Raw genomic sequence first — 26,150 nt, 5'->3', positions numbered from 1 at the left:
CTAAGGTATAACCCTGTGACCATGAAAGAATCATTTCTACATGAAAGTCATGCAAGCATTTTTTTCTACTATCAAAATAATGTACTGGGTATGTCAGCAACAAAATTACTAGATGAACACCCCACCCAGGAATTACTTACAGTAAAAGAACCTCTAGGCACCAAACAGCAAATTGCAAATCTCATACAATATTATTTCTCAGAACCACTGACAGAGAAAAAGGTTTTTCTGGTTTACTACAACCAAAATCTTATTCTGAAAGATGAGGAAGGATAGAAGAAATGGACACAATTAGCTCAAACAGAATTTTGCATGTAATACTGCATTGCCACCATTTTTTGATACTGGTAAGATTGTGTTCCTGTAGAGTTCTATAAATTCTGAAGAAGAGGTAGTCAATTTGAACCCATTAACCCATTGTAGAACAGTCATAACCTCTAACTAAAATATAATGCACCAGGGGCATGGGATTTTTTGATAATATCCATCTTGTATTATTTTATTTATCCGTGTCATAAAGGATGTTACAATTAAGTGAGGGGCTGCTTTCATTTAATGTGATTCCTGTATGGGAGGAAAATCTCATCAATATGTACCCCATTTAGTGCGACTTTTTTGCATCCATGGAGGATCAACAAGACCCTAAAACATGTGCTTATCTAAATAACCAGTATTCATGAAATTATCCTATATCCTATCTTGATCCTATTTGTTTTAAGGACCATCATAAATATTACTAAAATCTCCTTTAGAAATGATAGGGTGCTAAATAGAAAACAAAAAAAACAGTCATTCTACAAACAGATAGGAAAACGATGCTTACAACAACTGAAATATTTTATTGATTGGTATGTAACTCTTTACTGAATATTTTCTAAGATGTAGAATTTATCAAGAAATTTTGCTACTAACCCAGGAAACCAATCTCTAAGCAAAACAATCGGCTTAATGCCCCAGTAAGGATAAAAAAGTTCCGGACGTCTCAGGACTGCTGCTTTGACCACTTCCCGTGCACAGTCTTCCTTTGATGAAGCTGTCATGGTCACCTTATTACCAACCTTCTTAACTGCATTTTCTAGAAAATAAATGCATGCAAATTTATATATCTTTTTTAAGTAAAAGTCTATCTCCACAACAAGCTAAAAGACTTAGGGCAGGAGATATCCAATCTTGGGCTGTCCAACTGTTGAAACACAACATATACTGTAAGTGTAGGCTAGACATCTCCGCTTTCAGGTTCCCCAGGTTACCCTAAATGGTACCAGTGCTGTTTTAACCATGAAGCAAGGTGAGATGCCATCCCTAGTAGCTTTAAGAGCTATTTTTAACTCGAAATTCATCACTTATTGTTATGAGAGACTATCTCTATCACTATCCTCTATGCATTATCTCTGTACTAGTGATGTTGAGCCCTTTGACCAACTGTGAGTGCTTGAGGTAAGCATGGGGTGTGGGGAGGTGGGGCAGCATTAGGTCTGCTACTTTAGGGCAAAGTCAGACTTCTCTCCACCTATGTTTTGTAGACAGCTGGAGAGAAGCAGATCTTCTCTCATCAGCAGCATCATGTAGCTGCAATGACAGGCACAGCTTTGGCCTGACTGCAGTTACAGTTACAGTTACACACAGTGGAGATTGGCCTGAAAATGCTTGCTGTTGTGTTTTTCAGGCTGATCTCCACTCTACGGCAGAGAGAACCTGACCATATTCTAGGTCTGACTTTGCCCTTAGGCACAATTGCACCTTTAATGCTCATGCACAAGACAATGGCTTATTTCTACGGCACCCTGGCACTACCTTGACTACACATCTGAATCACACATTGGCTAGGCTGGCAGTCCAGGGGACACCCACTTTTTATGCACCATCACCCTCTTTGAATGTCTGGCTGCTGAACTCAGGCAGTACTATATTCAGAGGAGGTTCAGCATTTGCACTCCATTATAGGAATGTAAAGCACTGCACCTAGGTTGCAAGGTAAAAATTTTTATTTGCTCATTGTCTGCAGTTTTGTAAATGAGCCCTACTAACTAGCCTTCCCTGAAAAAGCCTGTTACCTTCCCTGTGTGCCTGTTACCTTGGTCATTACACTATGTGCATATTTTTATGTTTTCACTGCAGCTCAGTTCTCAGCAGTATTTTCGATATATGGTAGACATTAAAGAGGTAGTTCACCTTAAAATCAACTTTCTGTATGATGTAGAAAACCTTATTATTTTTATTTTTTTCAATTTCTAAAACATTAACATCTTTTGTTCTGCAACTCTCAGGCTTGGAATTTTAACTACTATTGGGTTGCTAGGGCTTAGTTAACACATCAACCAGGCAGGGAAAAAAAGGTAATCCTGGGTCAGTGACATGGACAACGAGACAGCATTCAGAGTTGCAGGCTGTGCATGGACCAACTAGTAATGATAACCCTAGCAGAATATATATATACTAAAAGATAATAGCTAAACATCCTTGTTAAATACCTATTGAAATAGACAGCAAACATAGTAGGCCACACCTTAAAGAGTAAGGATTTTAACCTGCTAGAAGTCATAGCTCAGCCCTTGTCCACTATAAAATGGAAAAAAGTAGAAAATGTTCATATAGTTACATAGTTACATAGGGTTGAATCAAGTTCAACCCATCCAAGTAAACCCAGCACACCTAACCCACACCTACCAATCTATACACTCACATACATAAACTATATATACAACCACTAGTACTAACTGTAGATATTAGTATCACAATAGCCTTGGATATTCTGATTGTTCAAGAACTCATCTAGGGCCCTCTTAAAGGCATTAAGGCATATAATATTGTAACCCCTATAAAGCTTTTCATAAAACCTGTCTTTTAAATTTAATGAGTGAGAAACTGAGTTCTTGCAATGTGTCTGTAATTCCACTCTGGGAAGGAAGCCTGCATTAATACCTGTATCAATGTATCCAAGAATGGCAACTGTCACAGACATATTGTTTTTCTGAAGGTCAAATTCTCTGCGGAGAGAGCTGTAGAACCCTTCCAGAGCAAATTTGGATGCACAATAGCTGGTAGTAAAGGGAGCCCCAATGCGACCTAATTGAAACAATACACAACATTTAAGATATTTAAAATGTAATATATTCCATTAAAAAAATCAACACAGACTATTAAACTGCAACTCCACAAGCTTTTGTAGTGGGCATAAGCAGATGGTCACATTATTTGGCTACATTATAAACAAAGGGGGTGGATTAACACTTAGGCATACCTAGGCTATAGCCTAGGGGCCCATATGATGATACAGGTACCTAGGCACATGCATTTAATGTCGAATAAGGCCCTTACCAATGAAGCCCCTCCCTTTATCTCAGCTATAATCCCAAAATACACTCCTTCACATAACCTATGTTCTGCCTCTGACTTTTGCCTCACTTCACTTCATCCCATTCCTGACTGCAAGACTTTTCCCAAGCTTCTGCCTCTCTGCCTCAACCCATCAGACTGCCCCCTTCCTTCCAAACTTTCAAATGCTTCCTAAAGACCCATCTGTTTAGGGAAGCATATTCAATGTAACTGATCAGATATTTATATATCTATCATAAATCATCAGTATCCACATTCCTGTTGTTTCAATGTACCCTTAGGGCAGGGGTACATGGGGAGATTAGTCGTGCCCATCGGCCATTGCCGGTGGGATGGCATACGTGTCACTGCGATGTCCCGCAGTCGCCTGAAGTTTCCTCTGAAGACAACTTTGGGCGACTGTAGGACATCGCAGCGACACGTATGCCATCCCATCGGCGATTTACATTATAGCTGGTGGGATGGCATTGCGGGGAGACTAGTCGCCCGTGACAACAGAGATTTGTAGCAGCGCGACTAATCTCCCTGTGTACCCCTGCCCTCGACCCCTGTAGATTGTAAGCGCTTGTGAGCAGGGCCCTCTGATCCTATTGTATACCCTTGTTTGTTTAACTTTTTAAGATCCCTGTTTGTTTGTTTATTTTTTTTTTTTGTTTATTTGAAGTGCTGTGTAATTTGTTGACGCTATATAAATAAATAATGATGATGATGATAAAAGGGCTAATGCACAGATATGCCAGTAGAAATTACCACTCATTGAGGACATGACGACAATGCTTCCTTGTGATTCCTGCAGGGCCCTCAGTGCTGTTGAGGTAAGCTGGACATAGCTGAGGAAGTTTATAGTGATAGACCCCACAACTGGGTCCATGTCACCTTTGAAAAATCCAAATGATGCAGATCCTCCAATATGATTCAGAACCAAGTAATCCAAGCCCCCTGGTGAAAATAATAATGATAAGACTAAGATTTTAGTGGATGATTATATGGACACTCCCACAGGAATAGCAAACTCCGCCTATTAACCAAAAGGCAACACTGATCAAGAGGCAAGGAAGAACATTTTTAAAAATAAAAATCCATATAAATATAAAAGTAAATAGTTTCCTGATAATATAGACATTTGACCGGACAGTGCAATCACAGAAGAGTGTGTGTGTCTGTGTGTGTGCCAATAAAAAAATCTGTGGGAGACAGGGTTAGGCGGTTGTCTTCATACCTACAAATAAAGATACCAAATGACAAACCTGAAGAGGAAGGGTAATTTATCCATAAATAAACTTGCATAATACTTGATCCAGTTCTGGCACATATAATTCAGTGTCAACCACTGTAACCTGCAGTACTTATATCCTCCTATTTGTGTCTGTAATTTACTTAGCCACTTAGATTGTAAGCGTCACATGCAATATCAAATTGATACAGTTGTTAGGCCCTCAGACTGACCAATTGGATCACATTGATGAGATGCAGCCCATCAGGGCGAGGACCGCATCAACGTGCCAATGCGCTCCTTGCCCCAACAGGATTTTTAAACCTGCCTGATCAACATCTTACTAATTTTCGCCCAGATATCGGTTGGGCAGGCCCTTCTGAGGGCCCCATACACGGGCTGATAAGCTGCCAAGCTACCACCGGCAGCTTTCATTGGCCTGTGTATGCACTTCATTTTTAAAGTAACTGTGCTTTGTATTTATTTGTATAAATGATTGTATTGACCCCTGTTTATTCTGAAATTTTATTTTTCTGCTGTACAGTGCTGTGTACATAAGTAGCAATATATCAACTAGAAAGGGAAGTTTGAGAACAAATTTCATGTTGGTTTGAAAAACGTGAAGCAGTTCCAATTTCCCTATTTAAATCAATGGGTGAAATTTGATTGGCTGTTGTTGGCCCCTCCCACTTTGGGTCATCCAACAAATGTCGCTGTTTCATTTGGGGTGACCCCATGATTATGTTATTCAAGTTTGAGGGGTGTAACTTCAAAGCTGTAAGAGTGGCAACAATTTGAAAATCTTTCCTGTCAAAGTCAATGGGAAAATTGCGGTGTTTCGAGCAGCGCCACAATCGCTTAGAAAAGCACAAGCAGCCTGCTCTGCTATAGGGTGAAGAAGTGAGAAGAGTTTGGGTGTTGTACCCCTAAAACTGTAGGAGGAGTAGCATTTAGAAAATGGGGGTGCTAAGAATAAGAAGAAGAATAAGAGGAAAAGGTGGAAGAATAAGCTGAAGTCAAAGAACAGTATGTTGGGTTTTTCTACCCAACATAATAAAAATGTACATACATAAATTCCCTGTTTAAGAATATTGCTTGTAGATGTTTTTAAAAAATATTTATGAAGAAAATTTTAGTCTGCCTTAAATAAATATACCTTGCTCTATTTATTGTGAAGTGAGTGTACATTCCTAATTGTTGCCCCTTCTCTTATCTATGAATAAGAGAAAGAATAAAGTATGTTTGTCAGACCGCATACATGCAATGATGTCCATGTGATAACATTTGGCATCAGACTTTATGGGCACAAGCCCTCTTTAAAAAACAAAATGGGTCAGCAAACCTTACCTTATAATGAATGTATTTATATGTATGCTGTGTGCTCCAAAGACATCTAGGACAGACATAAGTGTAAACCTTACTCTTACCCTAACTGGCCTAGCTAGCCTCCCCTCCTACAGTTTGGAAATCAGTGCCCTACCTAGAATCAAGTGCTCCTATAAATGTTTAAAGTAATGTAACAAGAATTATGTGTAGTGATGTGATACTGTTTGCTAGCAAGCTAATCTATATAAAAAATGCATATATCCAGGACCGTGTTATTAACATCTCTTCACCAGGCTTAGCATAGTAAATATGTTACTACTACAATGTATTACCATTGTTGTGTGAGGGAAGAAGATGAACCCATTTGAAGAACGTCTTAAAACAATAAGCCAGCCGAACATAAAGTAATCATTATCTGCCTGACAGTGTAAACTCTCTGACTCCTAAAATAATGTTGAAAGCAAGCAGTAAGGTTAACAACCCACAGAGTGGTTCAGTCGTCCGCAATATATCTCTATCTTTTTTTAGGGTGAGGGCACACAGGAAAGAGATGTAAAACTTTGGGTGACTTTGGAAAATGAAGCGCCACATATGTTTTCCCACTGATGATTCACTTTATTGCTGGTGGGAAAGCATTCTGGGGAGATATATAGCCCAGATTTAACTGCTGGCAGGGCCGGAACTAGAAGAGGCACCTGCCTAGGATGCAACGGTGGGGGGCGCTAAGGCAGGTACCTCTTCTTTTACCTACCTCTAGTTCCGGACCCTTTCCCTCCACTGCAGCGGCCTCGGCAACCCCACCGCCCTGTGTGCACACATTGTGCGCTCGTTTGCACATGCGCACGTGCACAGGGGTGGGGGGGGGGGGTGCTGGTTGGGGTGGGCCAGGCACTGACTGCGGGTAACACATCTCCCCATGTGCCACCATACCCAATAATCAAACACTGCATCCAGAGGCAGTTACATGTACACACAACACAATGAACACATTGAAAAATATTATTGAATGTATATTTAAAAGTTACTTACAATTCTATTTTCTTTTATTATGCAAAAAACAGCTTTTGGGTGAATGCCCCCTTAAAACAGAAGTGGCCTTTTCTTACCAAGCTTCTTCACTGTTTCTTGTGCTACGTACTGCGCTGATGTCAAGTTTCCCATATCAGAGGCCACATAGTCTGCAGAGGCAGCTCCTAACTTCAAACATTGGTTTGCCACCTTGAAAACAATCATTATGATTTACTTACAAAGTGCCAAAAAAGTGGTGTATAATAATATTATAAAAAGCAGTGGTGTGATTGAATGTTGGAAAGAATGGGTAGAGTCAGGCAACAGAGGGGAATTGCAAAGACAGGTAGAACCTCACAAGAAGCATTTCAGAAGGGAATGTAATGAGGCAATGAGAGGAGAAGAAATGCAAAGGTCAAAAGCAGAGTAAATCACTGTATTTTAAGTTCAGAGCTGAGATGTATGAAGGAGCTTTGCTATTAATGTAACTGAATATCAATGTTATTTTTATCATTTTAAAAATCTAAATCTAATTTAAAAAGGAAATTGGGAGTGAAGGGATTTGGAGCAGCTGATATGGGACAGTATTATAAGGAGATAGGATTAGAGGGAGAATTTAGTGCTAGGGCACACATAGCTTATGGTCCACTTTCCTCCACCCACGTTTTGTACACAGGCAAAGCAGATCCACTTTCATGCACTTATCCCTGTAGCTTTATTGACATGCCCACCTCTGTCTGTCTGGAGCTACACGGAGCAGTAATTTTCCCCAAAACATGAAAGCATTAATTTTTTGGGCCAATCTCCACTCTGTGTAGCTCCGCACAGGCTTACACAAGTCAAATCTGGTACAAAAGGGAACAATCTATAATGTGTGCCCTGACCCTCAGGCAAGACTGGAGGTTGGTAGATTGGAATGCTTGTAGGGAGTAAGTTGCAGGTGACAGGAATCTAAATGGGAGTAAAAGAGAGCAGCAGGAAAAAACACGTCAAGGCAGCAAACCTTTGTGGCTAAATGAATGGTGATATTGTTTTAAAGTCTGTGCCTTCCTGGAGGAGATAGCAGAATGCAATTCCCACTTATTGGGGATCACTGCTTTAAACTACAAAACTGTAAATAAGAAGCATGTAGCTTAAGAACCATTTGAGCCATGACTCTGCCCTTGAGCTCAGTAGTGATGGGATAAGGGTCTCCCCAAAGATCTAAAAGGTAGAATCAGAATACAATAGTGCTGAGGTGAATGCATAGCCAAAATAGGAATGGGTGAGGCCACAAGTCTACAAGTCTAGTCTATATGCCAGTGGGATGTAAGCACACATTACTTACTTCCTGCAAACGCTGATGTCTTCTAGCTGTAAGCATTATGTGTGCACCCATCTGGGCAAATTCATAAGCAATCTGCTCTCCGATCCCAGTGCTGGATCCTGTTATTAGTACACGCTTCCCACGAACTAATTCTGCAGGTGTAAAATACATGTGGGCTCACTGGTAGACAAATACGTTAGAAGTGTTAGAATGGAAGCAAAACTGAGTGTATATTGACACTAAAGGTATTTGCGATCATACATGTGCCTAGGAACTTGCACTGAGCAAATATCTAAGAAGGGTTTTCATAAAAATACACACAGTTGTGGATGGTGCACATGTAAAGACATTTTTTACCCTCCCAATTAGATTGTAAGCGCTACAGGGCAGGGACCTCTATTCTCTTGTTTCTTTGATTCTTAACTTATTGCAACTGCACCTTGTATTTATTTGTATTTATTGTTCTACTTTGTATTTATCTTTTATTATTTTAATAACCCCCTTTTGTATTAATCTATTCTACTGTATAGCGCTGCGTACATAAGTAGCACTTTATAAATAGAAATATACATACATACATACATATTTTAATGGCACCTGAGACTATAATTTAGTGCTTATTGCAAGCCACCATCCTGTCACTTCACAAACAATACTCAAAATTTTGGACCAAAGAATGTATACTTATCCAGCCATTCAGGAGAGTAACAATAGATACACCAAACATAACCACTACTGGCTCAAGAGGGTGTGTCAAAGGAAGGGGGCCCACCAGTTGGGCATAGAAAATCTAAAATTGCAGTGGTAGTTCCACTCCAAGTTAAACCCTTTAAAAAAGCACTTTGCTTTCTGCATTCACTGTGCAGGGCCAAGAAAACATATACTGAAACATCAATTGCAAACTTAACCCTCTATATAGTCTGCAGATCAGTATGCAAACTCCTTGTGGTTATGAGTGAAAAAAAAAATCCCTCTTACCTGGGTTCATGGACTCAGATCTATAGAAGTAATTAACAGTGTACCCAACAAACAGAGACAGAAGCACCAATTTTACCCCAGCCATGCTGACTAGCAGAAGAATAGCAAATGCACACACTAGCTGTTCAGCCCAGGGTAAAGTCTGGCCGGCACATACCAGCTCATGCCCATCCTAATGCTCCTCCTCCCACCTTTGCAGTGTAGGAATTTACAGAGCAATCAGGTCAGTTCCAGGTTTACAATTTACAGAAAGGTGACACTGAACATTCCACTTAAACTGGTATTGTGAATGCTGTGTGCTCTTTTGCGTCAGTATTTATGAATTGTGTGCTCTTGATGAAAGATACCAAAAAATTGGAAAGAGAAGAAATAAGAGAGAAGCAGAAAAGGCTAGAGGTTAAATAATAAGGGGTGACATCAGAAAATGCAACAGGACAGAAAAAGACCAATGAACATGTTAAACCCTAAAGTGAAAGAGGACACACACAAATACTTTAATTAGAGAGAAAAATAACATTCATTTTTAGCCATTGCACTTTTAGGTGCAGATCATCAGGTTTTTTTTCCCATAATGCAGTGGCTTTTCCCAGAATTCCAGCATCATTGTTTGTGGCATCTATTCCATCTTTGAATTATCCAACAAAATGCATGTTAATTGACTTGCTCATTTCTGTGAAGTAGACACATATTTTTGTGGTCCACTGACCTCTTTAGACCTCTTTCAGCACCTGAATATGCAGTATAGTGAATAATTGACACACAGTTAGACAGCTCTGGTCTAGGGCAATCAAAGTTAATTGCTGATCAATGGGTTAAGCCACAAGATATGCCTGAGGCAAGATACCAATAGCAACCACCCCCCACCATGCGTACACATATGCTCAGTTGTATGCACCATAGAGTCAGAAAGTGACAAACGGAGAGTAAATGGAAGTAGTGTGAATGGCAAATATGCATCCACCAATCTTCCAGGACTAGGGGTAGGCAGACAGAATAGGTATGTGCCTAGTGACCCCCTCCCCCCCCACATTGCACCCTAGGAATGTGCCTTCTCTGTCTATCGTTAGTTCTGGCCCTGTGGGTTATTGTCCTAGTGCAAATTTGTACTTATTTGTGAGTGCTGGAGTGTCAGTATGTTTTTATTTGACTTTTTTTAAATGAAAGATATGCACGTCAAAACAAATATGTAACATTATTACATTATTAGAATCTTATAGTACTGTATTTAAGTCTTGTGTAATGCTGTATAAAATTAATTTTCTGTTATGTTAGTTCTACAGTTTCAAAACCTTCAGTTTACATAATATCCAAGGGCTATGAACTCAAGTTCATAAAGGTGAAATTTCCTGATTCAGATTACAGAGTGCAGCACAGCCTCAGACATTTACATCACAGCCTTTCAGCAGTCATAAACTTTGGCTTCTGTGTCCCACCCTAGTCAGCTCCTTCTCAGCGCACATCAGCTGTTGTATAGCACATTTACATTATCAAACATCAGTATTAAGCAGTGGTATTTTACTACCAGGGCAAGTGAGATTCTTGCCTCAGGGGCAGCAAAAAGCTATCTAGGGGTACTGTACCTTTAAGAGTTTAACTTCTACTTTTAAGCCAAGAGTTCAACTCTATTAGTGAGAGCACAATAACTTATTGTTGTTGTTTATCAGGTGATTAAATTAAAGCGACAATGCTATAGTCTAAAGGCTCTGGCACACGGGGAGATTAGTCGCCCGTGACAAATCTCCCTGTTTGCGGGCGACTAATCTCCCCAAAATGACATCCCACCGGTGAAAATGTAAATAGCCGGTGGGATGGCATACGCGGCGGCGCAATTTCCTTGAAGTCGCGGAAGTTGCCTCTCCCCGTGTGCCAGAGCCCTAAAACACTGCTGTCCAACTTCCAAGGCCAGAATTTTTCTGGCCTACATGGTGGAGGACCTATAATGTTTTGGCCACTGTTTTGGCCACTTCCTTATTTAAGTCACACCCATATTAACACCAATATAGAAGATCCATAGGACATATTGTGTGAAAAACAATATTGTGCCAATGAATTGCACTCATCTAAATATAGAAGGAATGTGTAGTGTTTCTCTAAAACTGACAAAAGAGGGGAAGAAAAAAACACTGAAAACCACAGAGGCTCTTGAGGGGGCCACGGAGTTGAATTTCCTCAGAAACCTCCCTGCTGCCTGCAACTATACTGTCAGCTCCCTGTGCTCTTGGGTGTGGGTGGGAAGGAGGGGGTGGTGGTAATGTGATGTGGAGGAGAGCTCCAGAAAGTCTTTGCAGGAGGGCTCAGGAAAGTGAAGTTATGTCATTGGACTGGATATGATAAAAAGGCGTCTGCTAAACTCTTGCTAAGTCTTTGGGCAATAAATATCCCCTGAAAGGAGACATTTGGACAACAAGCTCTTGTCATAATAAGCCCTGTCAAATATATCTGTAATATATGAAATAATAGGTGAATGTTACTACAAGTTTAGTCACCTATGGCAACCAATAAGCAGGTAGCATTTTCTGGCCACCTGTAAAGAATCTAGTACTATGGATACAGTACCGTGTAATATACACTCACCAAAAGGATTATTAGGAACACCTGTTCAATTTCTCATTAATGCAATTATCTAATCAACCAATCACATGGCAATAGCTTCAATGCATTTAGGGGTGTGGTCCCTTAGTGCCAATTGGGCATCATTTAAATGTCAAGGCCTACCTGAGCATTGTTTCTGACCATGTCCATCCCTTTATGACCACCATGTACCCATCCTCTGATGGCTACTTCCAGCAGGATAATGCACCATGTCACAAACCTCGAATCATTTCAAATTGGTTTCTTGAACATGACAATGAGTTCACTGTACTAAAATGGCCCCCACAGTCACCAGCTCTCAACCCAATAGAGAATCTTTGGGATGTGGTGGAATGGGAGCTTCGTGCCCTGGATGTGCATCCCACAAATCTCCATCAACTGCAAGATGCTATCCTATCAATATGGGCCAACATTTCTAAAGAATGCTTTCAGCACCTTGTTGAATCAATGACATGTAGAATTAAGGCAGTTCTGAAGGCGAAAGGGGGTCAAACACCGTATTAGTATGGTGTTCCTAATAATCCTTTTGGGGTGTGTATAAATTATCCTTATTGGAGGCTAAACGTTCCTACTGGGTTTAATTCATGTTTCAATTTTTTTTTAGTAGACTTAAAATATGGAGATCCAAATTGCAGAAAGATCTCTTATGTGAAAACCCCCAGGTCTGGAGCATTGCATCTAAATGGCATGATTGCCTCACACTGCCCCTGTTGGTTAATTCAGTGAACAGTATGGAGATGCAGCAACTAGAGTTTTTATTAATTTATTTCAAAACAGGGATATATTGCTTTTATAGTACCACTATAATTTAATGTTAGGGGTCACTGCCATTAAATTCTGGGGCCATGGTGCCTTTAAATGCAGGGAGTGACTGTGCCTTTTCACATTAAAGGCGCTGTACCATATGATGCTGAAAGTCACATGCTGTTTCTAGAAATCTATGCACCATTATATGCAGTGACCACTGTAAAATTTAATAAGCATGTTTAAAAATGTGATATAAAATGAGCCCCAGTAGCTGCATATAATTTAGAACTAGAGCCAAAAACAAATTTAAGTCCTAAAACAGCACCAGTCGGCCCAAAGATGCGGGCTAATAGAGCCTGAACTCCAGTTAAGGAGAACAACATTTTTTTTAATAGCCAATGCCAGCACTAGGCCACCCACACTGGAGGGGAGTTTCCAGTGTGGGCAGCCATGTTGTATAGTGTGCATGTGCAAAAGCAAGCCTCCTGCTTGCTCATTATGTTCATGCATGTGCCCCAACATGGCTACCCACACTGGGAGATCCCTCCTGCTGTGGGCGACCTAGCGCTGGCTGGCGGAGGCTATTTTAAAAAACAGAAAAACAGTTGTTTCCCCAACCAGAGTGCAGGCTCTATTAGGGTGACATATGCCCTGTAAGTGCCATCCCTGTGCAATTGTGAGCAAACTATCCTGCAGATCTATGTTAGAGGCATGTCTGTACTGGCAATTTGCAAAGTCGGACAGATGCCAGAGGGATTGCACTTAGCTACCACAGACCCATGTGACCCATTTAGCCTCGCCAGCATATCTGCCTCTGTATAAGACCCACTGAAGGGCCTGTCCCAACTGATATCAGCAAAAATTGAGTGTAAAAACCTGTCAGGACAAGGACTGTGTTGGCTCTTTGGGTCAGCCCTACATTGCCGATCTCAAGGTAGGAAGATCAGGGGACAATCAACTCATTTAGTAACATCCCCAAACAGTTATATCATTACATGTATGCTCAGCTTTGGGACCTTCACATACTTTCAATGCCAAGGCCTATTTGGAAACTCAGTCCAGATATGCCTATAGGCTCTTGAGATGTACATCCAGTCCATGCTATTGTCTCATTATGGGGCGTATGCAATGGACATTTGGGGGAAAACTGAGGAGGCTATGTAAGAGTTTGATGCAGGGTAGCCTGATAAATCACTAGCGCCCAAAGGGCTTCTGTTTGGTTTGTTTTAGAATCTGTATCCTGTGTTCCAGATTTGTAGTTATAGAAGGTAAAACATAAGTACAAATGATGAATACAGACTGGGAGTGAGTCAGGCCGCTAGCTGCAGTAGGCAAGCGCAATTCAGCAGTAGTTACACTAAGCCTGCCTGTAGGGGCAGCAAAGACAAACCCAGCGCAATAACTACGTCTCTTTATATCCGCCGCACAAAACCTCCTTTTATTTGTATCTTCACTTTAAGTAGAATTGATTTAAATGATTAAAAATATAATTATATTAGAGGAAATTGGATTTTTTCCAGCCAGACCAGGACGGAGGTATGACCTCCAGCGCTTTCATTTCTTTTCTCATTGCGCTGTATGGCGCTGCCCTAGGGAACGTAACGTCAGAGCGGGAAAAAAGCAAGAGGACAAGGGTGCCTAGGAAGCAATCAGCACATGAAATTCGTCTTTCTAACACAAATATGGGATTCACCAATGTTAAAAATCCTTATACAAACTGCAGTAACAATGGGCAGGGGCACGGATGAAAGGACTGATGTGTTGCTCCGCCTACTGTAAGAAGCGGGCGAATTTGAAATCTGCATAAAAGTACCCAGAATGCATGCTGTTAGATCATGTGTGCTTTATACATGGGGGGGCGGGATTGGTCTACATGTTGCTTGGTCTGATATGTTTATGTGAAGCAAATCAATAAGTTGAACAAATGAGAGGAATGGGAGAGGGCGGAACTAATAGATATTTCAGAACCTTCATCTCTCTCTAATTTGCTCCACACGCTTACTGGACTGGGTGGCCCATTGACGATGACATCGGTAGCTTTGCGCAGTGGCAGTATCGTAGCCAATGAGGTTTATCCGAGGCGCGATTATTGCTAATTGAAAACTTTTCCCAATACCCCGCCGTGACGGCTTGAAATATAGCCGGCACTGGCAATTTTTGACAGTCTCTACGGAGACTGAATATTCTTGTGAAAAATAGACTAATGTTGTAAGTATTTGCGATTAATGTAGAGAAGTTGGTTGAACCAAAGCTGTATTTCTTTGGTTTGTGGGTATATATGCACCGGGTTTAAGAATTGTCCATGTTCAGCTTACTTGTGTAATTTTTACAGTGTCTCCTAGTGTAGTTAAGTTTTGCGTCAGTGCTGTATTTAAGTACACTCTGCCTATGGCTTCTTATGACAACCTGTTTAATATCTAGAAATGTAGAGCTTTTTGCTCTCTCTCTTTGTGGCATGAACATCCCCAGCTGCCAGATTAAGTTATATGTCCCCAGAAGGGGGTGTGGTTTTTAGTAAAAAAAAAAAAAAAGTTTTGGTAATTACATAAAATATGCCCCCTATAGCTGCTGTCCTAGGCAGAGCCCCCAGGTGCCCACATATATGGAAGCCATTTTAGGACATCCTTGCTAGAAATGAGAGTCCATGCAAGGTGGACAAGCAGGGTGGGCTGGTGTTTAAACTGCTAGGTTTATGCGCCAGAAGGCAGGGAAAGAGCAGGTAGCACAAACTTGCTACGGTGAGTTGCTATGGTGACTATATCTGGTGGTGCAGTCATTTTTGCACCTTTTCTTCTACGTGCCCTCTCTTTTGTAACATAGCATATGCAGAATTAAATACATGAATAAAGTAATTGCTCTATAGATACCTATATATGTGAGATAAATTACACTTCAGTATAATTTTTTTTTATAAAGGTGAAAGCCCTAAGAACATTTCAGCAACTGAAATAATCATTTTATTTAAAAACTAACAACAATGTTGCAGAGAACAGAAAGGGAGGATTTGGGATACCTTTGGGAGAGGGAAGGATGACTTAGGTAGGATGTCGGATACCTTAGGAAGGATCAGGGTCAGACTGGAGGGTGCAAGGCCCACTGGGGCTGCCACTGCAGGGGCCCTGCGCCCCAGAGGGGCCCCCACTATGTTGTTTCAATACACAGCAGAAATAAGCTCCCTGCTCCAAAACTCTCAGCATATCCATATATATACTTATATTTACTGTTCGTTCTGACAGGCATGTTCCTTTGACTATTTTCTCACATTTTAAATGAAGGTGGGAGGGGACAGTAAATCATTCCATAAGTGAGGCAGCCTCTTCTTTTATTGTTGAACAAGAATTTCAAAGGAGTGCCAGCCAGCTGTGCTGCCGCAGATCTGACAAATATAACCAGCCTATAGTAAAGTAGCACGGCAACACTGGTGTAACTACCACGAAGCAGACCCTGCACCCATGGGGGTGGGGGGTATCTGGGGATACAGGGGGCCTGGCAGGGATCTGTTTCCTTGGTTGTGACCTGCGATTTTGCTCCCAATGCTGGTCATCTGCAATTATGTGCAGAGTGGGCCTGGGCCTCCTTAGTTACACCCCTGCATGGCAGGTTTTTAATATGTGGGGTTTGCATTTGTAAAATACAGTGCTCCCTTTTGAATGATCACTTATATTGTAGGCTCAACTGTGCAAGCTCTTTCTTCCTCCATTATTTCTCAACATGAGGTCTATGTGCTACTCTTAGGGGCCTATATATCATACTGTGAAAAACTGTGCAAAACACAGTTTAAAATAAATAGTGAATTTATCAAGATATTACTTTTTTAATGCAATCCAAACACCGGATTTGACGCTGTTATTTTACATCACTTCAGACCTTGCCTAATTAATTAAAGTCAATGGGAAAGTAAATAAGCTTTAAGTAAGAAAAATGCAAAAAAACCCAGCAAGAGATAATTAATAGATTTTCCCATACCATTTTTAAACTTCTACTTTCATTTACACCAGATTTCCACCATTTTTTTTACACAGTGATGCCTGGTGATGCGTGGTGTATTTTTTCACTGTTTTTTACACAGCATGATAAATAGCCCCCTTAAGTGTCTGCGTTACAGGGGCTCTGTAACATGATGCTTTCCATGGATGCACACTAACTAGTTAGGATGTTGCTATTGGCTGCTCCACTCTGCCATCTGTTGGTTGATTCAGGGAATAGTGTGGAATTGCAATGGTTATGGATCAAAACCTGAGCTTTGTATTTAACCCTTTATGTACCAGCAAATTGCTTGTTTTTACAATGATAATCCCATATTGAAAAACCTGTAACCATGTATGTACATATATACATGTATATGAAATGTAAACCCTATGGCACTGGTATTCTACAAATTGAATGTCACAATGTAGAGTCTATGGTCTATAGTAAGAGAAGGGTTTGTCTTATTTTGTTTCATTTTCACTTTGGTTTTAAATTTTCTTTTTATAGTTTGTGTCAATAAATAAAAAAAAAAAACATACATTTACATTATGGTATAAATCTTGATTAAACTGAAACCTTGTGCCTAAAGGTGGCATACACAGGCCGATAAAAGCTGCCATCAGACTGTGTCAGAAGCTTACTGGCCCCTGTATGGGGTAGATATGGGGTAGTCTACCACAAGGTGGACATATTATTAAAACATCCGCTTAGCGACCTCGCCAATCAAGTAGATCTTTACATGTGTGGCCAGCTTTATCTACCACACCAGCAGCAGGCCAGCTAGAGATAATGAACACAGTGGACAGTGGAAGATCTGCAAATTTATTAGTCGGCCATATACACTGAGACCCTTTACGGTGGCTATACACAGCAAGATTTGCTGCCTTCTCCCAATATGCCTACATAAATGTGGCCGATATCAGGCTAATTTGATTGTTTTTGCCCTAGGGCCAAATGATAGGATTACAATGGCAGGCATAGGTGCCGTCAGAACAACGGCGGTCCTTGATCTGATGGAAAATTAATCCTGCCCAATAGAAATAGGGTAGGCTCGTCAGGGGTGCCTGTACACGGGCAGATAAGCTGTCGAATTGGTCTCAAGGACCCAAATCATACATAGGCAGAGAAGCTGCCTAATTGGTCAGAAGGGGCCAAATTAGCAGTCTAGATCTGCCCATGTCCGACCAGTTTAAGAAGTTGATATGGCCAGATATCATTTTGGGAGGTTTGGAATTTCCATTGTGCATGGACCACATTCCCACACATTGTACGTTGTTGTTCTCACCACACAGGTCTCTGAAGGCCCACAATATGATACTACCGTTGGCCAATTAGCTCTGTACCAGTACATGGGTAGCCAGACGTTTCCCCAGAATCTACTTACTATCACTTTATTAAAATGATAAAATAATTGGTTTAGCTCTTTTGAGCAGGGCCTGTTTTACCTCTTGTACTGGTTGTAATTTTGTATTTCATTTGTATGTTCAGTGTACGCAACCATTGATTGAAAGTGCTACTGAATATGCTTTTTCTTTATAAATATGTGTTAATGATAAAAATGACAGTGTATTATAATGTGTTTTGGGTCTGTGCAAGTAGTAATTACTGTATTTCAGCAGTAGCTGGAGACCTAAGGGCTCATTTACAATGGGTGGCTGAGCTCAGATGTGTGCCACCTGAAACTATACATTAAAGGTTACACATCCGTTCCACACATTGTTCCCTGCCTTGTAGAGTTTACAATGTTAGTGGGTGGGTAATGTACAGACACAAATAGGAGAATATTAAGTGCTGCAGGTTATAGTGGTTGACACTGCTATATAAGTGCTAGGTGTGAGTGCTCCAAAAGATAGTCTTTGAGCAGTGGCGTAACTAGTTGCTGCAGTGCCACCCACAAAAAGTACTTCATTGGGGTCCAGCATATGGCCACTCCTACCTGGCCCCCACCTGCCCACACTCCGTATACCTTGCACCCTGCCTGAAGAGTGGCTGTGGAGGAGGGATTTTTTTACAACCATAAAGGAAGCAAACACCATGGTCCAGACCCCCTGTCCCCCCATGGGGTCTGTTTCCTCTTTAGTTAAATTCCCCATATATGGGGCGATAGTAACTGACGAAACGGTCCAAGGGACCGATATTGGCAGCTACTAATCGGCCCGTGTATGGGCACTTCCGATGGGCCTGCCTGACCGATATCTGGCCTGAAATCGGGCAGGTTAGAAAATCAAGTCGGATTGGGGATTGCATCGGCTCGTTGATGCGGTCCCCGGACCGACTTTACCTATGCCCATCACTATAATTTGATCGTTTGGCCCCAGGCCCAAACGATCGAATTACCCTGGATTCTCCCGATATCGCCCACCCGTAGGTGGGAATATTGGGAGAAGATCCGCTCGTTTGGCGATGTCGCGGATCTTATGGTGTATGGGGACCTTTACTCCAGAGTCTTTGAGTTTACTTATCAAGAGACGGAAGTAGAATTCTCTCTGGGAGGAATTCAGGGATGGCATTCCAAATTTAAGGAGCTGGAAGGCAGAAAGGTTTAAGGCGGAAAACAGCAATAGTAGAGGTTGCTTTGAGAGAAATGAGGGATTGCCCAGGAACTTATGGAGACACAAGAGAAAAGATCAAGTGGGGTACAGGGGAATGAAGGGCTTTAAGGCTATGAGAAGCAGTTTTGCAAGTTATTCTTTGTTTAATGGGGAGCCATGAGCAGGGCTTCAGCATGGGGACGGGCCTGTACTCTCGTATAGTAGAGGAGGAGAATTCTGCCAGCAGTGTCTAATACAAACTGTAGGAAGAGATGGGGTGAGTTAGGGAGGACAGTTAGTAGCAGGTTACAGTAGTCTAGTCAGGTTAAGATGAGAGGTGAAAGAAATGGACAGATTGTGACAATATTACATAAGAATAAGTCACAGGTTTTGACAATGGTGTTAAGGAGAAGACCAAAAAGGGTCTGAGAAGGATAACAGAGCCAAGCGCAAATAGGGTGACAGGACGGTAATTAGCAAGACAGAACAGCTCAAGCATCTAACAAAATCTGCCTGACAGTCAAGAGAAGTAAAGGTTAACCCTCTGAAAGCATACCAGCTCTTTTATACATTAGTGACAGAACTTCAACAGGCTAAGAAAGGATGTAAGCCATTCAGCATGTTCCTCTGCTGGTCAAATTTAAGAATATAAAATATAAAACATTGCGCCACAATCGCTTTTGATGGAAACGTACTATGTCTGACAGTAAAGAGCAGCAAATGACAGCAGTAATACTAATCTAACAGCAACAGGATACGCAAAGAATGGTAAGCTCCTAATGGCAGGGAGAGCACTAGAATAGCTGGTCGGTCCGGGCACCTGGAGGCATTTACCCAACACTCAGAAATGGCGGAAAGGGGCGGAGCGACAGAACGAAAAAGCGCATGTGTCAAACGCAGAGATTGGAATTTTCAGTGAACGGCAGAACTATTCAGGGCTGGGCACACCCACAAATAATTTAGCTTTAGAGTCCCATGTCTCGGCGTTTATGATTATTCCGCCGCTGCTACTGGGTAAGTAAGGCTTGCAGCTGGGGAAAAGGACACTCTAGCAACTAAGGAGTACAACTTCAACCCCAAGACCAAATCGCTTGATAGCTCCGCCCCTTCAAAGCGTTATCTGCATAAAATACCCGTGATGCATTCCGCTGGAATCGAAACATTAAATACATATAAGAGTTCAGTATCCAGTGAAGTAAATGGATGAGATACAGGCTGGGCAACAATTAGGAACATGTAGCAGTGGAGCTTTGGATTGTATATGTCGCTTTCGCAAACGTCTCTCTCCAATTTGCTCCACACGCTTACTGGACTGGGTGGCCCATTGACGATGACATCGGTAGCTTTGCGCAGTGGCAGTATCGTAGCCAATGAGGTTTATCCGAGGCGCGATTATTGCTAATTGAAAACTTTTCCCAATACCCCGCCGTGACGGCTTGAAATATAGCCGGCACTGGCAATTTTTGACAGTCTCTACGGAGACTGAAAATCCTTGTTATAAAATTAGATAAAATTTCATGAGATTGGAATGTTTACTACATGATTTTTGCTAATGCTTCTGTGTTATGTTGCATGATGGTCATGACTTTATTCTCTTATCATTGAGAGAAAAGCTGACGGGCTATCACTGCTGCCTGCCTTGGGACTTAGGCATTGTGTTGCTGCAGCTTTGTGGGTGGTGGGGAGATATTCAAAATAAAGGTGGGGGGGCCTTGAAGTATTGTGTTTGATGTCATGACTTTGATTGATATGTATATCATTTTATAAATACACCATAATAATAACACACATAAATATAAAAAATGTTCTCTTTCCCTCAGAAATAGCCACAAACAGCTGTGTACAACTCTTATCCTCAGGGAGCCAGTTCTGTTGCTGTGGTCAGGTTAAGCTACATGGCAGCTCTAATGCATTTTTTAAAAGCAAAAACAGACCAGAAATGTTTTGGTCAGCAACTTAAGGTGGCCATACACGTGGCGATCTTAAGCCATATACTGTGTGTTTTTTGGGAGGGCAAATGAACAATGCATTGTGCAGTTTGGAAAGGAGGAGTTCTGAGCAGTTCAGGAATAATGGGGAAACCAACAGGAACTGTAATAATAAATCAGACAGGTCCAATCAGCAGCCGTCCTTGTGTTTTTCAAATATAACTCCCATAAGCCCCAAGGCAATGTTTAGATGCTGCTGAAATCTGGGATCTGTAATGCAGTCACACGTCATCTGTATTTCTATGTAGAACATGTTTTTTTCAAGTTTCCTCTGAGGCAGGCCAGTGATAACTACTCTGCTTAGCCCTAAAACCAGACGAAAATGAAAGACAAATTGCAATTAAATATAGGATTTTTTTTCCTTTCATGGTTTTAATGCAAATGAACCCTTTTTTGTGACTACAGAGCCACACCTGTGGCTGCCATCCATGCATGAGTGACACTGCCAGGGTGAGAATCTATAGATATATTATACACATTTTACTAGAGAAAGAGAACTCCTCAGGCTAGTACACAATGCTGTAAGATGTGCCCATGCACACCATTGCTCTACTCCCTAAAGAGGGGCTTTGCCTTGACATATAATCCAGCTTAAAACCCCAATAAAAATAGACAAGTGCTGTGTGGGGTAGAGCAATTACTGGAAATAGACTCTCTCCGCCTAAAATAAATAAAACAACTGATCGCTAAATTGGGAACTGCCAGACTGGACTCATCTTACTCTGCTTCTAAAACTGTCCAGCCTTCCTTCCCCTTTTCTTCTCTTTTCATCCTTCCCCCCCATAGATACCACTATGTGCACTCCAGCTGACACACAGCACACCACACTGAAGGAAAGCAGTGTTCTACATTATAAAACTAGCAACGCACTAATGAGCGTGCATGACAAAATAGTTCAGTGATGAGATACAAGATTGGTCAGTGTGCTGTGGCTTAATTGTGTTACAGAAACAGATAAGCAAAAAGATACAAATTATAGATACATACCTTGAATGTACAGTATATTCTTATAAACTGAGCATTGCCATCAGATTCAGTCCCTAAATAATTTATTTAGACTCCAGTTCAGTTCTTGATTAAAATAGTGATATCCATTTTCCCTATCAGTTGTTGCACATAATGCATCATGGGATCTGGAGGCATTCTTACTACAGTTCCCATAAACATTCCAGAGAGACAGCACATAGTAATTATAGCTGATGCTAATTGAAGCAGACAGGGGAAACTGCATCAATGAAGAAGTACAGATACAGTCAGATGTATCTTTATAATGATGGTAAATATTGGTTTGGTGACCTTTTTGATTAAAACTGGTCATATACAAAAATCTTTGTCTGATTTGGCCACCTACATTCTGGGCCAAATCAGGCTAAATCAAACTTTTGGCCAACAAATGGATAGTTATGGGTGCCTATGCAGGCCTGTCAGGAGAGGACCTCATTAATGCACTGATGCATTACTCGCCCAACAGGATTTTTAAAACCTGCCCGATGGATATCTGCCTGATATCTATTAGAAGGTAATTTGGTAGGCCCCATAAATTGGAAAATAAGTTGCCAACTCAGTCTGAAGGGGCCAAATCAGCAACTTAAATCTGCCAGTGTACAGTCAGCTTATGATCAAGTGTAGTATCAGTGGGAAGTTGATAATGTCCTCCTTAGAATGGAGACCAACTTTTTTTTTTTTTTTTTGAAAGCTCAGGGTTTCAAAAAACTTTTCAAGTCACCCTAAAAAGTGCACAGTGCAAAAAAACAGTGCGCACCGCAGGGTGCATTCAGTGAGTCCTCCCTGAAAAAGGATGGGCTCCCAAAAACATCTCTTCAAAAGGCTAAGGTGAGCCCCTTTATGCCCAACCCCCAGGCCAAAAAGCACTAAGGGGCAAGGTTCTTCCAAATCACCTTTCCCAAAGCCTAGGATAAGCATCTTTATCCCTCAAGCGAAAACGCACTATGGGGCAAGGGTCTTCAGATTACCCTTCACCCCAAGGCAAGGTGAGTCCCTTTCTTCAGTGGGTTCGCCAAAACCTTTCCTGAAGATCTAGAACCAAGGTATAGGTAGGACCGTAGCCTAATGGCCACACAGTCCTCCCCTAGGTCTCCAGGTAGAGTCCTTTTGGACTGAAGTGCACCCCAAATGATAAAACACAGATAAAAACATATGAAAAAGAGTTCAGGGTGACGAGACATAGTAAATAGTGCTTTAAACACCTCAAGCTTCCATGCCACCAGCCCTTTGGCCAGAGGATGAAGCTTCATAATCAACCCCATCTGGAGAGTCAGAGACCCCTCTTCTGATAAGAACAGATACTACACTTGATCTTAGCCAAAAGGCAGAAAAGCAATACCTGGGGTGCCTAAAGATCACTATGATCAGGACCCTGTGAAAGGATGCTACTATCAGACTTTTTTAGACAGTGCTGTACTTCTGCTCTTATGCCTGATGGAAACAAAATTTAGGTTGCATTACATTTTAATATTTGGAGATAAATGGGTGGGTGAGCCTCACAGAACTAGAACTCACAGCAATGGTGAAGCTAAAAGAAGCTAAACATTAAGCACATAATTAACATTTTGGTTTAAATACTGACTTATTTATTTTTGAATGTCTTGCTTTATATAAAGAACAAACATTTTTCCCATTAGAACTGACAGAAGTAACACAACACAATAACACAAGTAACACAACATAATACAAACATGGCTTGTGCCCCTATAACCCGAAGTCTGTCAGACAGGCCCATGATAAGTATTACTCATGTAAATTGGCAGCATATGGGCTGCTTCGTCTTTATGAGTTCAGTTTTTCATTTTACTGCATAAGCAAGCACTATTAATGTCATCTAACATTTTATAGCAAGTAAAGCATATTTATTTGAAAGGCAATCTGTGACTAATTTGATGATCTGGCTACAATGTGGTAAGGGCTATGTGGGCCAAATAATCTCGCTTTTTCTCTCTAATGCATTAATAGAATTTGCTTTTCCCCCACTCAGCAGCTTCACTATGTTGACTTCTCATAACGATATGTACAGCGCAATTACTTTGTTTTTTTTAGCATGGCATCCGTGCTCAATGCTGTGTAAATGTCCTCTATTTCATGGGCTACAGCATTTTATGTCAGGACTGGAAGGCATTGTAGGGACCAGCCTACAGTACAACTATTTTTGGAAGTGGTGGATGCTTTTTCAGGAAAATGAAATGTTTATTTGGTGCACAAAACAATCATACATAAAAAAAAGCATAAAAAATCAACCATACCAAAAGCACCTCAGTACTCCATGGTCCCTGAGGTCTTCCCGCGTTTTGCATTATTGGACACTTCCCCAGAGAGGGTAATTAAAGTTGTTTGTAGTTTGCATTTTCCACTGTATGGGGTGGTGACTAACTGTAATCTTTTTTAATTTATAAAATAATAAAAAAAAATAATTATATATAAAATATATTATTAAATAACAAACATTTCTTAATACCAGATACTAATCTGTAATGCGGCACAATCCAGAGATTAAATTGCCATAAACAATTAAATAACGGCGAAATAGGAGAGATGGATGCAAGAGATGTAAGGGGGTAGAGAATAGTGGAGTTCACTGGCCCAAAGCTTTATATACAGACAAAGATATATAGAGGGAAGGATGGGGAATAAGAGGGGTTTCAGTACTCATCTTCCTGGCTGGCACTGTGCTCAGAATTGCCCCTGGCCCTGGAAAAGGCCTACATGCCTTCATCCACCTGCCATGTTGGAGCAGTTTTTATTAATGTTTTATTAGTTATAAGCTGTAGGGACCCTGGCCAGCACTGTTTTATTATTTATAAGCTGTAGGGGGCCTTGCGACCAATGTTTTATTATTTATGAGCTATTCTTATCACATTTATACTTATTAAAATAAAGTTGAATATTTATGTTGTTGTTGTGTTATTTATTCATACTAATCAAAGTTAGTAGTGCAGATATAAGCAGGAGGCAGATTTCTATGTTCCATCAACCTTGGACTGGTTATTTTTTGACCAAGGGGTTAAACCAAATGGCTCTTATTTGTATTTTAAAAATGCAGAAAAATTCTAACACTAGGGGGCAGATTCATCAAGGTATGAGTTAGAATCCCGAAATGTGTAAAATTCGGATTGAAAACGATAATTTTAGATGATCGCAAATATCATGAAAATGCTTACGAAAAAAATTTATTAGTCATGATAATATCATATTGGCGATCCGAAAGTCCCAAATTTTTCGTATCCGAATGATCGTAAACGGAAGCTTTGAATGAATCGGAAACTTTCGTACTCGGCGCAACGATACGTTTTTGTCGCACAAATTTAATCGCAAAGTAAGAAAAAGTTGCGTAAGGGTACGAAAAAGTAGCAGAAAATACGCTCAGTACGAAAAAGTCAGATTCAGAGCGATTACGGAGTGGAGCGTACTTTAATAAATCTGCCCTTAAATGCAACTTAAGTTAGAATAGGTACCTGCTTAAAGAGTCTACTTGACACGGTGGTAGGCTTAATAACTCTTTGGCCAAAAGTGTTTCATTTACTGTTTTAGTGCTTATGTCTATGTGTCCTTTGTACTGAGGGGAGGGTTCATTGGGGGAGGGGGCGTGGGGGAGGGGCCCCATGATTTCTGATGACAGCCCTGGTCTCAGATGTACTACTCTCTAATGCTCATACCATACATGTTCGGGCCATAAGCATTCAGATATTAGTCTTGTTCCAACAAACGCTCGGATACCGGTCATATATTTAAATGCAACAATCTAAAACTAACATTCAGATAGAAATTGTAGGATAAATAACAAATCAGAGGATGTTCTGAACTTGAAATAATTGGCAGACAACAACTGAACTAAAGTGACATCCCAGAAATGCATTGTAGGTCATGCAAGGATATTGACAGATACACAATACATGTGCAGATTTTATCATTATCCAACCAAAATTTTCTAACCTGTTCAATCGACTAAATGAGCGATAACCATGCAATAAAAATTATCGGGACCTTGCCATTGCATGCAAGTTAGCACACATGTACTGGCGTCTTGAGGACTGCCTGACTGATATTTTTTGTAAATTTCCTCAGATTTGTACTGCACATTCTGCTAATCCCATGATGAAGAGATTGTAGTGACTAATACAATTTCATAAAAAATCTTTCCAAAA

The 26,150-nt window shown here is 40.9% G+C and overlaps 1 protein-coding gene, 2 non-coding genes and 1 pseudogene across 3 annotated transcripts; 2 read left to right on the top strand and 2 right to left on the bottom strand.

The window, feature by feature from the left end:
* Nucleotides 1–819: 819 nt before the first annotated feature.
* On the bottom strand, nucleotides 820–9,320 carry hsd11b1l.2 (hydroxysteroid (11-beta) dehydrogenase 1-like, gene 2). Its single transcript, XM_004910604.4, has 6 exons — nucleotides 9,168–9,320; nucleotides 8,211–8,341; nucleotides 6,982–7,093; nucleotides 4,087–4,275; nucleotides 2,923–3,066; nucleotides 820–1,075 (listed from the first exon to the last, which is right to left on the bottom strand). Exons 1-6 carry the CDS (start codon nucleotides 9,250–9,252, stop codon nucleotides 861–863), a joined length of 876 nt encoding a protein of 291 aa, XP_004910661.1. The 5' UTR covers nucleotides 9,253–9,320; the 3' UTR covers nucleotides 820–860.
* Nucleotides 9,321–14,541: 5,221 nt separating this feature from the next.
* On the top strand, nucleotides 14,542–14,682 carry LOC116408548. The gene has a single exon (XR_004221042.1). It is a non-coding gene; the product is annotated as a U4 spliceosomal RNA (small nuclear RNA).
* A 5,665-nt stretch (nucleotides 14,683–20,347) lies between these two features.
* LOC116408547 lies at nucleotides 20,348–20,488 on the top strand. The gene has a single exon (XR_004221041.1). It is a non-coding gene; the product is annotated as a U4 spliceosomal RNA (small nuclear RNA).
* Nucleotides 20,489–23,232: 2,744 nt separating this feature from the next.
* LOC116408541 lies at nucleotides 23,233–23,336 on the bottom strand (annotated as a pseudogene).
* Between the last annotated feature and the right edge of the window lie 2,814 nt (nucleotides 23,337–26,150).

This window comes from Xenopus tropicalis, chromosome 1, assembly GCF_000004195.4.
Source record: "Xenopus tropicalis strain Nigerian chromosome 1, UCB_Xtro_10.0, whole genome shotgun sequence".
Classification (NCBI taxonomy): domain Eukaryota; kingdom Metazoa; phylum Chordata; class Amphibia; order Anura; family Pipidae; genus Xenopus; species Xenopus tropicalis.
The sequence above is the reverse complement of the archived record's forward strand: the minus strand, read 5'-3'. Positions and strand labels throughout refer to the sequence as shown.

What these genes read in the sequence shown, in the direction of transcription:
- hsd11b1l.2 (XM_004910604.4), bottom strand. Translation starts at nt 9,252, where the DNA reads ATGGCTGGGGTAAAATTGGTGCTTCTGTCTCTGTTTGTTGGGTACACT. An exon ending in ATCTGAGTCCATGAACCCAG is followed by an intron (nt 8,342 to 9,167) that starts GTAAGAGGGATT and finishes TTACACCTGCAG; the next exon opens with AATTAGTTCGTGGGAAGCGT. An exon ending in GACATCAGCGTTTGCAGGAA is followed by an intron (nt 7,094 to 8,210) that starts GTAAGTAATGTG and finishes ATTGTTTTCAAG; the next exon opens with GTGGCAAACCAATGTTTGAA.